Genomic DNA, 17,387 nt, shown 5'->3' on the forward strand with positions numbered 1-17,387 from the left:
GAGCGATCATAATTCTGAATTCGAATTAGAAGATAAAAAACGGTTTTTAACTAATATCTAATGGTATGTAGCTGTGTATGTTTTGTTATAGATGATGAAAATATGGATGTGTCCGATCATTAGACTAATATCGAAGAAAGTGAAGAGAACAATTTGTTTGGAATGCGCAAAAAAGTGTGTAGGGAACAAGCCCATCTTTAGTCATTGTCATTTTTTTATTCTTTATATTTTCTTTTGATTTTTTGTGCTTAATAGATAGGTTTTTATATGATAAATTTAATAATAAATATATTTTTTCATTTTCCTGTCGTTTTTTTTCCGATCTCGATGAGAAGCAAATATATGTCAAAAATCCAAAACTAGTACTTTTATTTCAAAAATATAAAACATGTTCGCATAATATAAGCATTAGAAATTTTTTTCCTGTAGTTTTAATGTTAATGATTCACTCCACTTACAAAAAATCTTTTAGACACAAACAAAATATGTATTTTTTTTATGCGTCTCTCAGACGAGACGGTCTGTTAGTAAAGGTGAGACTATTTCAATATGTTAATACTTAAGAGTTAAAACTAACCAATTTGCACTAACTATAGTTGTTATTTTGAAAGAATCCGCCTATTTTTGTAAAATAGCGGACAAGCAATATCTATATGTAACAAAAAATCGCATATCCAACACTGCCATAACTGTATATGTATGTTATTGTGTTAATAGTATATTAAATTATTGCTGCCATTTCCATAGAGCCAAATGTAACAAAATAATAACATATGACTTTTAATTTTTATATTTATGTTAGTAATTTACGTGGTTAATAGAGTCAAACCTTTATATAGGGTTATCACCATATCTCATTTTCCGAAAGAAATAAGTTATGACAGCATTGAACTGGAATGTACGGAATATGTACATATATGTGTAATATAATAAGGTATTAATGTAATATAACTGACTGATAGAAACATTCGCAAATAAATACTTACAAACGGCGTAGGCTTCTGAAAATGGTTCATATATTTTCCCTCCAATAACCATTGCAAAATATTATCTCCTCTTAAATGCCCTGCAAACCAGGTGTCTTTGAAATCTTCAATTTCCGAAAAGTTCCGAAAATCTAATATAGCATCTTTGGAAGCAATTTGATCTAATAACTGATTAATTGTTTTTAACATGTTCCTATAATCGTTAACTTCGTGTCGTCTCTGGTGAACTGCAGTCTCCGTCTGTCTAGTACGTTTACGCGTTAAATTAAAATTTTTCATGTGTTCATTTTTTGACTGTCCACCCACTCTTATTATGTTATGGGTAACTGGAAGTATTCCTTCAAGAAACTGATCCAAAGCATGGTTTGTAAAGCAAATAACCAGTATTGGTGACCTATCAAACCATGCCGTATGGTTGTTCAATAACGTATGAGCTATTTTAAGGCCTAAAAAGTTTTTGTTAATTAAACTGGGCAGTACTTATTGAAATATATACCGGATGCGTCTCAAAAGTGGCTCACCCTTATAACTTTTTTATTTTTTCAGATAAAAAAACGAAATTTGGTATTTTAGTACATGACATAAATTAGGATTGACTGACGTATTCAATTGTTTTTGGTTACTTCCTGTTTCACCAGAAATGACTACAACTTTTTTATTTTTAAATGGCACCCTCCGTATAGAATGATATATCATATGTAAACTTTTGACATTTTCGTTTAAAACAAAATCGTATTTTAAATTTAAATCTAGAGTTCCATGGCTGTGTTAAAAACACTAATTTTTAATCAACAAGCCTTGGAAAAATAGATTTGATCGACTGTTTTTCGTGTTTTGCCCTGTCACGTTAGAAGATGCCCAAATTCTATTTTTAATTACAACTCAGTTTTTTCAAATGGAACAAGGGTGGCTCATTAGCATATTTGGAAAAAGCATTCTTTTGCGATTAATTGGGTACCACACACTTGGTATTTCGAGTCAAATTGTCGTTATGAATCGCACGTTATAATTTCAAATAAACCATATGCGAAAATGTCAAAAGTTGACATATGATATGTCATTCTATTCAGAGTGTCATTTTCTATCGAATAAAGTAAAAAAATACCGAGGGTGTCACATAATTAAAGATCAACGGTTGTAGTCATTTCCGGTGAAACAGGAAGTGACCGAAAACAATTGAATACGTCAATCAATCCTAATTTATGTCATATACTATCAAATTTCTTTTTCTGAAAAAATAAAAAAGTTATAGAGATAAGCTACTTTTGAGACGCACCCGGTATATTACTTATACAATTTATTTTGATATAAAAACAAATTATAAAGGGGGAAAAGTATTAAAAAATCCTGTTTTTTATCAAATAAATATTTGACTACAGTTTACACCCCAACCATAGTTTATACCAAATATTCCACCACAGTTTAAATAGCCGATTTTATCACTTTTTGTAACTGCGATTTTAAAAAAGTCCTCATTAAAACGCATCTTTAAGCTGTTTAAGCTTTCTACCATATGATTAAAGAAAAACGGCGTCAAAGATGGCTGTGGAATGACAACCGATGATAATTTTGACGAGGTCAAACCCTAGACGTAATTTACTTGATCCGTACTGTTCTATATTTTTTAATGGCGCTTACTGTCAGTTGGCCTTAAGAAGATTGTAACTTATTATAATATTAAAATTCGAGAAAAAATAATATTTACAAAATAGATTTGTGCGTCCGAAAAAAACGTTCTGTCCTTTTTTAATCTTCCTATAACAAGTGGTAATTTAGACAAGTTTTATGTCAATTTTAAGTAAATGACGTCGACAAAATTATCATCGATTATCGTTCTCCAGCCGCCTTTGACACCGTTTTTTTTCGATACAAAAAATACAGCATGATTTTTGTGCCCTTGTTAGTTTCAACAGCGCATGCGCAGATGGAAAGATTCCTTCTGCGCATGCGTGCCACAGTACTAGAACGGAAAAGAACAGTACTAGAAAAACCGTATCCCGCACAAAATTAACAAAGATACGTAAAAAATAATACCTAAAAACGTTTTTCCTGTTCCAGGTGGTCCTTGAATAATACAAAATTCTTCAGTTAGAGCCGCTTTGAATGCTTTCAACTGCGAATCATTAAAATTATAGAACGATTTATCATCTGGAATATTTAAAGGCCATACACTTGTACCATCAATTTTATAAAACACTGGATCAATTTTCAGTAAGTAATTGGGGGGATTGACATTTGTCTCTACTCTTATTATATATTTTTCCATAGGAAAGTTGTTGCCGTCCATTTCTTTCAGTACATTGAGCACATGAAAATATGGTTCAAAATAAATACTACTTTCTATCATCAAATAAGTAGTTTTAAAATCGATGTTTATGTTGGACTCAAACCCAATAACTACAATACCGCTATCTAAAAGTTTGACATCCCTTTCAACAACTTTTCCAAATAGTAGTGTTCTAAAACTGTCATTAGTGAAACATATCAAAGACCCAAACATAAATCTTTTTGAATTTTCAAATGAACGAGACGTCCTTTTTTTGTTAAAATCAAACTGAACTTTGTAACAGTAGTTTTCATTTACCGGTTCAGCACCCAAAAACATAACATTTTTATAAAATCTTATATTTTCCAATTTCCTTCGTTCTGTTTTATCCTTATTCTCGTTAAATAAAAAATTTTGAATTCCTTTACGTAATGGAGATACAAAATCTTCACGTAATAATCGAAACTGTATATCTAAATAGTGATCATAATTCTTATAAGCTCCATTAATAATGTTTGAACGTAAGTATGGTGATTTTTCCAATAGAATTTCTGCAGCTGTTGGTACGACGGCAATGTCTCTGAAGTCATTAGGAGGTTCAAGTTCATCCACAACTATTTTATCTTTCTGTCTAGGTTGTGTTTGTAAACACTCTATATCTTTCTTTAAAACAAATAATAAATGTTTCAGTGATTCTTTAATACCATCAGATATGTGTATGGCATGCTGTTGTTCAATTAAAGGTACAAAGACATGAAAAGTAGTTAATATCTGATGTATATTTTCTGAGTATGAAGGAATTATTTCATGTACAGTTGTTGCTAACAATAACAAATTATTATAAAAATTATCAGTATCCTTCCAAAAATAACTATTGTTGTTTTTGTTAGCTGAAGACTGAAATAAAGTACAAATATTACGAAAATAATTTGATTGAAATAAAACATTAATATACCTGATTTGGGATGGAAGCTATATAACTGGTAAGTTTATCCATGAAATTACTACGTAATATGTTAGTTAAAAGTTTAATTTTTACATCATTAAAAGAGACTTCGCAAACTTTTTGTATCAGATTTAAGATTAAAATGATCAAATCACTGCTAATTGATGTACTATTTAGAAGTTTTATAAAACCATTTTTATCATCTGACAATTTAAATACTACATCCTTGGGATCAAGTGTTAGCAAGTCTTCTATATATTTAAATCCCATGCTTCTTTCCGGTCGATTAGTATAGGATGGTCTTTGGTTTAAACGTCTGTCATTATTCCGACCTGAATTTGCTGCCCTATTTTGATTAAATCCTGAACTTCCGGCAGTATGCCCATGGCCTAAAAAATTTAAAATAATAAATCAATACAACTGAGCCTAAGCAAATAGTGGAGCGTAGACTTCTTTAATCTTAGACTATAATACCGCCATCATGTATAAGAAGAATTACGACTATATATTATACCAGAAAAAGTTAATTCCTATCTTCAAACGAATATGAAAATTTCTGATTACATTTTAGAAAAGATATAACAAAGATTGTTCAACAAGTTAGGCTAACATTCGGAGCAAAAACGGATTTGGACCAGCATATTAGTAATAAGATTAGTACTTAATATGACTGCAATAAAATTAAAACATATTATATTATAACCTCTTAATATGTATCAGAAATACATCTACAATATTCCTGATGTTATACCGGGTAATTACATTGCGGTTGTCAGGAGCAGCTTTTATAAAATTAAGGTGTTCATCTAAATGTACAGAAATATATACTCAGGTTTTATTAATGTAGTCGTTGGGTATTTACCCACAGCCCATCATTGCTCACAACGTATCAAAAGGTCAAAAACGGATCACAGCTTATTCATTTACACAGCCGGCAGATTCACGATAATTTATATGGAACTCGCGTACCTACCTAGATATTCCCTTATCTTAAGGGGGCGCATACGTACAGCAAAGTTCATTTACGTTATTTGAGTAATTTACCTACTTTTATATTAGAGATGAGCTTAACAGCGACTTTTAAGCCACCGAGCGACCAGATGGTTGCTGATTACTTTTAGCAGCGACTTCAGTCACCGGGACCGCCAGGACTCAGCGATACCAAATACCGCTCGTCTTCGCCGGATTCCGGTAGCGGCTTGCGCTAGGAGCCAAGACGGTGACCGGGCGTATGGACATGAGTTTAAACAGCGATGTTTATCCGGTACCGGCGATCACTGGATAATTTTTACCAGCGACCAGCGTTTCACTCGCTGGTAAAATTGTATGTTAATAACGTGTGATATTATCCAAAGAGGACTCCGTATCACTGAGGAGTGGTGCAGGACTGTAGGACTGAGGATCAACTCAGAGAAAACCGTGGTAGTGTCATTCAGAAGAAAGAAAAGTTTGAAAAATGGAAAAGAATCCATCTAGATGGAAAGAAAATACTGCCATTGCAGGAAGTCAAATATCTCGGAATATCCTTGAACAGGAAACTTCTATTGAACAGGCATATTAAGAACATTACCAGCAAAGCCACAAAGGCTCTCATGATATGCAGAAGAATGGCGGGAAACAAATGGAGTTGCACCTCTAATGGTAATAAGACCCACGATTACTTATGAAACAGTTGCTTGGTACACAAAACTAGAGCAACGTACAGCAAGGCAAAACCTGTGCAAAGTACAGAGATTGGACATCACAGGTGCCATGAGATAAGCAATGGAGGACATTTTAGACCTAACATCACTATTGTGGTGATTTAGTGTTTTTATTTTGCTAACATCACTGCACAATGTCATCGGTAGATATGCGAATGCGACAATGATTAGAATGGCCATTGACGGAAACAGTACTGGAAGAATTTTCAGATCCGGGGGCTTGGAACACCCTCAAAAAGAAAATTCCACTCCCCCAACACCCAGTGGTTCACATACAGATAAAACTTTGAAAAACACCTCACTGTAGTATTGAACAATAAAAAGAATTGGAAGAGAGAGAAACTTTTGCTCAGCATGTCAAAGACCATACCATAACGTGGTATAACGATGCTTCCAAAACCAAAGCAGGGACAGGGATAGGAGTATTTAGGCCGAAAACTAAACGCTCCGAACCAATGGGCACCTACCCTATCGAAAGATGCGTACAATTTTTTTGGATAGGAATTATCGAAAACAGGAAATCACTCACCGCTAATTCGAAGTTGGTCAAAGAATGCCTAGAGAAGCTGAACAAATTAGGCGAAGAAAATAAAGTCCTCCTACTCTGAGCGCTCTATCATCAAGGGACAGAAGGCAATGAAAAAGCAAACGATCAAGCTGGAAAAGAAGCGAACACTCCACTAACTGGAGCAGAACCGTTCTGCCTTCCAATTTCCAAACCAACTTAAAGCGGAACCCAAGAACCCGGAAGACTCCATCTGTAACTTGGAATGGGAATCTTCCAAGGATATAAGACAACTTTTTCTAGTGTGTGGTACCAAATTATTCGTAAAAAAATGTTTTTTCCAAATTATGCTAATGAGCCACCCTCGTTCCATTTGAAACAATTGAGATATGCTTAAAAATACGATTTGGGCATCTTTTAACTGGCCAGGACAAGACACGAATAATATTAGACGATCAAATCTATTTTTCCAAGGCTCCTTGATTATGAATTAGTGTTTTTAACACAGCCATAGCACTCTAGATTGAAATTTAAAATTCAATTTTCTTTTAAGCAAACATTTCAAAAGTTGACATATTCTATTTAGAATGTGTAGAATGTAATTTTCTATCGAATAAAGGAAAAAAAAATACCGAGGGTGCCATTTAAAAATCAAAAGTTGTAGTCATTTCCGGTGAAACAGGAAGTGACCGAAAACAATTGAATACGTCAACCAATCCTAATTTATGTCATATACTAATATACCAAATCTCATTTTTTTATCTGAAAAAATAAAAAAACTAACATATAACACTACAAAAATTTCTCAGAACTTAAGACGTTCTCGTTATATATAACGAGAAAAATCAACGATTTTCTCAAGAAAACCCCAAGATTTTCCTTGATTTAAGTAAGAACAATCTTCAGATTGTCACAGGGCTTCTAACATAAGACACTGTCTCCTCAACGAACACTTCAGTAGACTGAAGCTGAGAAACAACGACGAATGCAAATTCTCTGAGAAAAATGGGGAAACACCAAACCACCTCATCAATGAGTGCGCCGAGACGACAACCGTTTATACCATAAACTTAACTGTACCATAAACATACGGCTGATGTCGGAAATAGAGAGGTGGTCTCTGTGAAGCCGTCTCAGATACTGGCTTTTATCCAGTTGTAAGTCTTGAGACTGTATGATGAGTTGCCGAAGATTCCCGAATACAATTCAGACCATCCTGTATAGATTTTTTTTTCAATAATAAGGGGTCGTCCTCTGTCGGAAACACTGCAACCTGTGAGGCCTATTGTGTTTTATCCTGTATAGATACTGGTGTATTTAAATAAAAATTACTTATAACTCAAGAAAGGGGAACACACAATAGATCTGTAAGGTCGCGGTGATTAACGCCCCTCCTAAACATTCTACACTTACGATAATTTATCTTGTTAATAAATGTTATAAGAAATAATACTTAAAAACTATCAATAATTTATCAATTCCATTAATTTTAAAGATATGTTTAGGTTTATTGTTATAATATAAAATAAAATATAGCTATAACAATCTATAACTACTTTTGAACATCCAAACAAAACTTGTTTTTTCTATAAATAAAAATTGTAAATATACTCTTAGTATATGTGTAGTATTTATATTATTTAGGATATTTTAACGCTATCTTTAAGTAAAATCAAGTAAGAAAGAAAGCCTTAACGTCTTTTCGGTTAAAAATATATTGATCAAAAACCTTCAGAGGGAAATATATTCAAATTTCAAATCTAAAGACTTTTTACAGAGAAAAATTCTGATTGAAATTTGGAACACTAGCCTGCACTAGCCTTGAAAAATGTGCAATTTAAATAGATATCGTCAAATCAATCCACTTATGTAATTGCGATTTTCACCTTTTAGGAACGAATTAAAGAAATTATTAAGCTAATATCAGCAATTAGCAATTGATGTTACAAGTTTTGTGGCCCAAATTGCCCAAATGGCGACTTTTTTTTAAATTGAAGTCGCCAGAGAAATTTAAAAATCGCCCAATCTGGCAACACTGCTCCTCAAACCATGCATAGGTGGCGCCCCCTACAAGTAAGAGTTTAGTAAGAGTCACAGTGCCATCGAAATTCCCAGACACCAATTTTCTGCCAAATATCGACGTTACTTCAGAAATTATTTGAAAAAAATAGAAATAAACATTAAACATTAAACAATCTCCAAAACGAAGCATTTTAGTATATAAATTTATACAAACTTTTTTGCTTATTTTTATCTGTAGAATAAGTTGCCGAAGATTTCTGAATACAATTCAGACCATCCTGTATATATTTTTTTAATAATAAGGGGTCGTCCTCTGCCGGAAACACTGCAACCTGTGAGGCCTATTGTGATTTACCCTCTATAGATACTAGTGTATTTAAATAGAAATTGTAAAAACTAGTTGTATCACTTTCATAGACAAAAAATTGTCAGAATGTGCTAAAAACCCAAAATATGTTTTTAAGGGAATGCAAACATATACCACTAATACTTTTACTGTCTTCCAGATACTATAATAATATCATAACATATTTTATTCTGTTTAAAGAATTTAATAATCAGAAAAAAAAAGTTGGCAACCAGACATGTCTGATGATATTGTTATGTTAATCAGCTGCCTAATGTGCGACTATGATTCACAAAGGTATTTAAACTAGAGATGGGCCGTTAGTGGTAAAAAGCCAGTTATAGGTTAACCGGAATTATCTTTAAAAAATAATAACTTGACAAAATTAACCGACACAAATTAACCGGTTATTCAAATAACCTAACCTAGCAAAACTAAATATTTAGTTTTCCTATAGGTTTATTTACCTCTACACTCCATATGTCTACTTCAAATTTAGATAATAAACTTAGTTAAATCGCATGATTAAATAGAGATTGTAGCAATGTAAGTATGTATATGTACAAAATGAATTTAAATAAAAATGCTAACCTCACTTTTTTGAGTAGACATGGATATGATATTAAAACTAGTAATTACTTAACGTTCAAATAAACCATACAACCCACAAGTTCTACAATCTACAACCAAGTTATTTTAATCAAATATGGAGAAAAATAGACCACAAGAAAAAATAGACCAAAAGAAAATAAAGGAGACTGAATGAATAAATAATGAAAGATTATCTTCATTCATTACTTGAACTTCTATGTTGAACTTCAATTTTGTATTCTTAATATAAGCTTCAAGAGAGACTTCAAACTACAAATAAAATATATTTACGGTGAAACGTGGGTGAAACTGAGCGAAACCGTGAAAAACTTTTGAAGAACCGTTGAAAATCCATTAAAGTCGGTTAAAATTTAAATATAGAATTTAGAGAATCTATTTGAAGTTAGGTTTGTATCACTTGGCTAGCTGGTGGCTAGTAGTAGTCTATGGCATTAGTACTTTGCTTTATGGCCCTGACCTGTCAGGGCCATTCGGCCGTTGTTTTGATTATTATCATCAGGGTTCGCCTTATGCCTGATTTAATTTTGACATTTGATGTCATATATTTTCGTTTTGGGAGCGGGAGCGGGATCTCCCGTTATCGTCGTAATATCGAGAAGATCCGTGCCGTTCGCTTCTTCGAAATTTACGATTCAAACAGCTAATATTTAATTGTTAGTTGTTTTAAACAAGTACGATTTTTTAAAAAATAACTGGCTATAGGTTATTGAACTTAATGCAAGGTTATTAGGTTAATTGGTGAAACAAAAACTACCTTTAAATAACCGGTTATTTTAGAGGAAAATACCGGTTATTCAAAAACTGGTTACTTTTGCCCATCTCTAATTTAAACTCAATTAAATATCTTTGATGATTCAGAATAAAAATATTTGGTTTTGTGCAAGGTGATAAGGAGATAAGATTTAATTTAATATGCAAAAATAGAAGAAATGCTTTTACATTTATATGATATTAATAAATCCCTATACCTATATATTTTCTAGTTTTTCTAAAAATAACCCTATTTTATACACACTCACATAACACTAAATTTTACAAAAATGATCAAATTAGAGCTAATTAGCCGAGGTTAATTATATAAAAATTATTTGTAGTTATATACCTATATATGAGCCTTTCACTGCAAAATTTGATTAACGCCACTTTACGGAAAATCTTACATTTAATTGTAAAACCACTTGGTATACCTATTCGTAATTTTATATAAGGCTTGGAAAAATGTTATTAATATAAAAAGTTACGAATATGAATATAAGTGGTTTTACCTCGGGTTTTACATATAAATTTATTAGGTATTTTTCAAAAGTGGAGCTAATCAAATTGTGCAGTGTACGGCTCACATGTAAACAAGACTTCATTAAATGAGAGAAATATCTCACGACATCATTAAGTTAATTAATAATAATATATACCTGGTCTCCAAGATGCTCCATTGCCATCAGATCTTACATATTTTCTTCTTCCTGGATTTCTTCTATTTTCATTATCATTTCTCCTAGAATTGAAATCACCCATTTCGCCTAATTAAAGCCAAACATGAGCTAAATTAAAATCTAAAAAAATTAAATCATAATAATTAAAACATAAATATTATCTACCTATTATCGACAATGATAAGGATATGATGGAGATATATTAGAATAGGAACATTGAATATAATAGTTCTAGAACATGGTAAGATATACAAAATTACGACTCATTCATTATAGACAAATGTTCATTATATGTATAAACAGTATGAAAGATCCATTTATCTATGGATTCAAAGAAAGATTAGACCATAGGATTAGACGTTTAGTTACACCGTAACTTTAGTGAAATGTTGCACTTTATATCCCTAGCCTGGAAAATAATATATCCAGGAAATTCGGATTAGCCTAATATTATTATTGAACTAATAATACCTTTTTCAGATATTATCAGGATAAACTGACTTAACAAACTGACTTACCGGTGGAGAAATTACTGCACACTGGCCAGAGACACTGACACACAATCTTAAAGGATCTTACACACAACGTTGGAGATTGGGGATTTCTTATTGATGCGTTCGGGTAATCACAGCGTAATCGGAATAACCCTTGATTATAGGGAATAACAAAAGCAGCAATGTCGCCAATTGCCAACTACTGACTTCTGACCACAGAACAGTGTTTCCAACTCTCAAAAATTTATCTCCCTAAAAATCTAAACACTCGCATCAAAAATCCCCAAAATATCTCTAAAAACCTAAAAAAATATCCCGAAAAAACCCTAAAATATAAATAATAATAATAAGTGGTTGACCTTGAAACGCCATCACAGCAATGTAGCCAACTGTTCGAAACTTTCCATTCAATGAGGTTATAAGGGGGGGAGGCGACATAAGCTCAGTGTTACCAACTCCAGGATTTTATCCCTAAATTTGGGGAGAAAAAATCTATATGGGGATTTTTTTAGGGAGTAAAATTTTTTGGGGATATTTTTAGGGATATTTTTAGGGATAAAATTTCAATGGAATTTTACCGCTACCAAAGAGGAGATAAGACCGCTACTGCTATTTTTGAAAATTAATAGGGAAGTATCAATAAAACAAAATAATTTATTTATTTTAATCACCGAATCTTGGAGAACAGTTGTGGGGATTTTAGTTGTTTGGATTTAAGAAGGTTTGATATTGCTTTAATGGAAAGTTTCGAACAGTTGGCTACATTGCTGTGATCAGACGTTTCAAGGTCAACCACTTAAAACACAACAAATTGTTTATTTATTATTATTTATATTTTAGGGTTTTTTCGGGATATTTTTTTAGGTTTTTAGGGATATTTTGGGGATTTTTGATGCAAGTGTTTAGATTTTTTGGGAGATAAATTTTTGAGAGTTGGGAACACTGCATAAGCTATCGAGAAATGTACCCAGTTACGCCATATTGGTACTGGCAATTCTGACAGTTCAGTTCATGGTTCAGTTTTTGAGGTTAAGTGCGTTGCTGTGAGTGTTTTTTTAATTTTCCAAGGCTATTTTTGTGTTTTTATTTGAATATTTGGACAATTTGGACTTTCCGAACATGTCTTCGTGTGCTGTAAGTAGTTGTTGCAGTCGACAACGTGTAGAGAGGAAGAAATCCACTGAAATTGCATTTCACAGGTAAGTGTAAACGTAATACAGGACCTGATTAAATTATTTTCGTATTTTCCTTTAACTAGTTATGCGTTTATTAATTAAATATTAAGTGTTTCTATATTGACAAAGTGTTTAGTTATTTAATACTTTGTTAGAGGCAATTAAGTAATTAAAACATGCCTCGACTTCTATTCTTGTAAGAAAAATTCTTAACAATATCTGTTATTTTTACTACATATACTTTTTTTGACAGGAAAGAGTATTTTGCTAGGCCAAATTTAAAAGTTTTGTTTCAACTACGGTTTATTTTTCTATTTTTACACTAAGATTTTGTACTTAAATATTTATTTACATTCCTTTTTAGCATCTGCTAGCGTATACTGTGTACAAACTTTATATAGTATAGCTTTAATTTTTAGATAAATATTATAAAATCAACAAAGTAAATATATTTTTTGCAGATAAAGTCTTAACGACTTATATTTATCGATAAACATTTATTATTTTAATAAAATTTTATATCAGAACATTTTAAATTTAGTACGTAGTATATAAATTTTGCTCTCTTTAGAAAATTTTTATCAAATAAATATTATATTAAATCTGATTTTTAGGTTTCAAAAATCCCATCCGTCGAGAAGCTTAGGTGAAGTTTCTGAACAGGAGAAACTGGCAAGCTACATCAGGTAGTGTTCTATGCTCGAAACATTTTTCTGATAGCTGTTTTGACAGAACATCTCAATAAAATATCTCAAATAAATAATTATTTCCTAAGATTTCTAAATTTTAATGATTATCAAAATGTTAATTATGGTAAATCAGTAATCATGTTTAATTATTTTCCGCTTTTTTTCTATTTTTTTTTTAAATGTTAAGGTTATTATTGTTAGATACATCAATAAAAACAAGGCAATTAGTTTAAGACATACTAGCAACAAAACAGTGTTATTTAGTGAGCAATAAAATTTAATTTATTTAATGTGTATTATTTTTTTGTGTTTTCTCCTTAAATATACATAGTATATAGTCATTAAAATTAATCTTGTAATTTATATTTTTGAAAAAATTGTAGGTTTTGTAGTTATTTTGATTAATTAATTTTTTATTTAAAAAAGTTGAGGTCGTTATATTGTGTAAAATAACATTTTTCAACGAAGTTTCTGTAATCCGGCCCTGCTAATGCCGCCATATTGGTGCTGGCTTAAGCCACGCCTAGTGTTACCATTTTTCGCAAGCACTTTAAATGCTCATAGCGTCTCCCTGTATATAACCTCATTGCTTTCCATTAAAGCAATGGTCGCGTTCATCTATCGTTCATCACATATTCATCACGTATGATTCATCAGGACAAGTTGATCAGTGAGCGATGTGCCATCGATTGGTTGTCCTGCTGAACGCGCTTTTTAGCATCCCTTAGACAAGGAACTCTCTTTCCTTTTCTAAGGTCTATAAATCATAAGTAATGCATATAGTCTAAGTTAGTTATTCTATGGTCTAAGTCATAAGCATATTAAATAAAGCATATTAAATTGTTTTCACCCTTTTTTGGAACAAATCGGGGGGATTAGTCAACCGAGAACAATAAACAAAATGGTTTGTTTTCGTTTTCCAAAACATTTTGTGACATTTGGCGAATGTGACGTTTAATCCATCGATGCATCGGTAGCGTAGCGTATTTTAAATCTGATGGAAAAAATGGCGACTGATCCCAGAGCGTTCACAACTAATCGGCGCGTTCAGCAGAAAATTAGTGATCGCTGCGGTAGCGCTACGTCCTGATGAACGCGACCAATATTAAACCTTCTTAAATCCAAACAACTAAAATCCCCACAACTGTTATCCAAGATTCGGTGTAAAATAAATAAATTATTTTGTTTTATTGATACTTTCCTATTAATTTTGAAAAATAGTAGTAGCGGTCTTATTATATCTCCTCTTTGGTAGCGGTAAAATTCCATTGAAATTTTATCCCTAAAAATATCCCCAAAAAATTTTACTCACTAAAAAATTCCCCATATAGATTTTTTCTCCCCAAATTTAGGGATAAAATCCCGGAGTTGGTAACACTGCAACCTGCCGATATTCGACAGCTTGCAAAAACTGGCAGAAAATATTTGCGAGAGTGCAACTACTCTTTTCCTTAAACTATGGTAACCGTGGTAGTACCCTAGTACCTCCTAGTTAATTATTTTATGGTAGTACCGTGTATGTGTTTTGTGGTAGTACCTGCAGAGTACCTGGTAGTACTTCAGTACATATAATCAAAACTATTGTTGCCTGTAAATAACTGGAACTTAACAACTTGGATGTAATAAATATGTCATATTGATGATACAAAATAATTCGGTATTACCAATAATTCTAATAGGTATATTAAAACCAAGTAATAATACAAATTCTATGATTAATTTTATAATTTCAGATTTATCTTGATATCAAAAATTAAGGCAAGAGCAATAATGGAGATTGTCAAGTTAAGGTACTATTGTGATTGTAATTGTAATCGGAATTTTAAGTAATATAATACCAATTTATTACCTATTATAATACAAAATTCTTGCCCTGACCTGCTATATTTTTCTTATTTTTCAATTTTCGAACATCGAAAAAAGAGAAAAGAAAAAAATTGTTATATTTTTCATTAACCCTTAACTGGTCCGGCGTCGTCTGACAGACTATGCCAAATAATTAACTCATTCTTATTAGTTACTGGGACCGCCTACAGGATTGGCGTGCCAGCTAATCATCCCCCTCACGATCAACAAATGATAGCCATATTTATGCCCAAATTTTTATTCTTAATCTAAGTGCCCAAACTGGGTTAGTTTTTTAGAAGTTCTGACAGAACCCGTAGTCTCTTAGAAGACGCCGGACCGTTTGTGTAAGATTTTGTGTGTGACAAATTTTTGTAAAATATGGCCGGGCCTTCGAAAAGAGTGCGTTTAGGAGACTCTAGTTATGAAGAAACTCTATTAAAATGATATGATGAGGACTGTGGCAGTAACAATATGTCAATCTGCCAGACAAATGTCTTTGACAATGTCAAATATTCCACGAGAAATACACTTTACAATCGGTAGAATACTTCCAATTCCTGTACAACCAAAACACGCCCACTTAGATATTCTTATCCTGGAGTTTTTATCCTAGTTAAAGACAATGTTATGTCCTAGTTAATTATTTTTAATGCCTAGAATGTACGAATCCATTCTGTAAAACATGTTTAGGAAACCAATAAACTTTGCCTCATGCTGTAACTAAAAACTTTTTCTTTAACTCCAGTTTTATAACTTATTTTTTTTATATATAGTACTAAAAACTTATTTCTATATTGTAATGACTGTTAGTAATTTGGTTTTATTTTTTAGAGCTTAGTAAAAACCTAATTAATTTGTTTTTAAATTTATATGTATTTTATTGTATTTTGTACTATATTTTCTTAAAGTTTATATTAAATTAGACCCATTTTTGTCTATATTAGTTCAATAATACATAACAGAATATATAATGAAATAAAAATTTGTTATTTTTTAGTTTTTCTGTGTTTTTTAAACTTTTTAGAAGGCGTAGTCCTACAGACTACGCCGGATCGTTTATGATACATATCTATTGCCGGACCAGTTAAGGGTTAAGGGGGAACCAACTCCAACTTCCACGACCGGTTTCTGGTATGTAAAGGTAAACAAAATTTTAGTTACCTTGTATACTGTTTATTTACATATTTACATTATAATTAAAATTTATCATTTACGGATTTTTTCTTATTGCAACCTATTAGAATTATTTTGGATAAAGGCTGTGGTTGAACGCTTATTATGTATTATCATAGTCAATAAAATTAAATAGAAATAAAACTCTAGATTGCTATATTTAATCTAATTACCACACTCTAGATTATTATTTTATGGTACGTATACATTGGTGCGCTGCGCCACGAACGCGCGGCGCGCGCGCACCGATTCGCCTGTATCGGTACGTGTTTTCAGGTCGCGCGCGCTCTGCACCTGCTCTGCACGCAAACCGCTTGCCGCGAACCATTTCCAGTCGGTTTTTCGACGCTCCGCTTTCTCTGTTCATTGTTCAGTGGGGACGGCCGGTGAAGATACCGCGCGCATTTATCAATGACTATGTGTGTTTTCTTTGAATACATTCCCTTTTTTTTGTGTTTTTCTTTGATTATTGTTTATTAATGGAGTGTTCAAAGAACCGCACTACTCATTACTAAAATTGCGTAGTTCCTCTCACACGATAGAGACATGATTAACGACTAGACGGATGTTCGCGGGATTTCTATGGATCGCGGGATGTTCGTTAAAACAATAAAAGTAACGCGCGGCCAACGTTCGGCTTAACGTACCATTAGATTAAGAATAAAATTATTATATGCTACGTTGAAAAAGTGCTTTATTAAAAATTCGGAAAATTAAAAGGGGTAGAATTAAAATGGTGTAGCTCCATATCATGTTCATAATAGGTTTTATAATGGTACGTATACATTGGCGCGCTGCGCCTCGGGGCAACGCTCGGCGCGCGCGCTGCGCTTTCGTAGGGCAAGCGCACCAATGTATACGTACCATAACATTCCATTAAAACTGCGTAGGCCTTAAAAAGGCCTTTTAGTAAAAAGGCAATTTTAACTATAGAATAATCAACAACATTAATAGGTCCCTTGTTTAATTTTGCTTATACATATAGGTATTGCATTATTTTTTCTGCTATCTTAAGATTTTTCTATTCTTACACCTAATTCTATTGATTTTCTTAGCATATATGAATTATAAACAATGTTTTTCCTAAGGAAAGTATATTATGTGAAAGTATATGCAAGTATTAAGACATCTTAACATTTATTCTCCACACTACAAAGCATAATATATGTAATATTAAGACATAAAAAAA

General features: G+C 32.2%; 1 protein-coding gene across 3 annotated transcripts in view; it reads right to left on the reverse strand.

Annotated features, from left to right (window-relative positions):
* Positions 1–11,573, reverse strand: part of LOC115877149 (NFX1-type zinc finger-containing protein 1-like) — a 56,433-nt gene extending 44,860 nt beyond the window's left edge. The window contains exons 1-5 of one of the 3 annotated variants that reach the window (XM_030893302.1): positions 11,338–11,573; positions 10,799–10,906; positions 4,208–4,587; positions 3,021–4,149; positions 987–1,432 (exon numbers count right to left, since the gene is read on the reverse strand). In XM_030893302.1, the coding sequence (XP_030749162.1) occupies positions 987–1,432; positions 3,021–4,149; positions 4,208–4,587; positions 10,799–10,901 (2,058 nt within the window). In that variant the 5' untranslated portion in view covers positions 10,902–10,906; positions 11,338–11,573. Of the gene's footprint in view, positions 1–986; positions 1,433–3,020; positions 4,150–4,207; positions 4,588–10,798; positions 10,940–10,984; positions 11,276–11,337 lie in introns of those variants that run through there. The other 2 variants (XM_030893301.1, XM_030893303.1) reach the window with 2 other exon arrangements.
* Between the last annotated feature and the right edge of the window lie 5,814 nt (positions 11,574–17,387).

Source organism: Sitophilus oryzae, unplaced genomic scaffold (genome assembly GCF_002938485.1).
Source record: "Sitophilus oryzae breed Bouriz unplaced genomic scaffold, Soryzae_2.0 scaffold_1442_pilon_pilon, whole genome shotgun sequence".
Classification (NCBI taxonomy): domain Eukaryota; kingdom Metazoa; phylum Arthropoda; class Insecta; order Coleoptera; family Curculionidae; genus Sitophilus; species Sitophilus oryzae.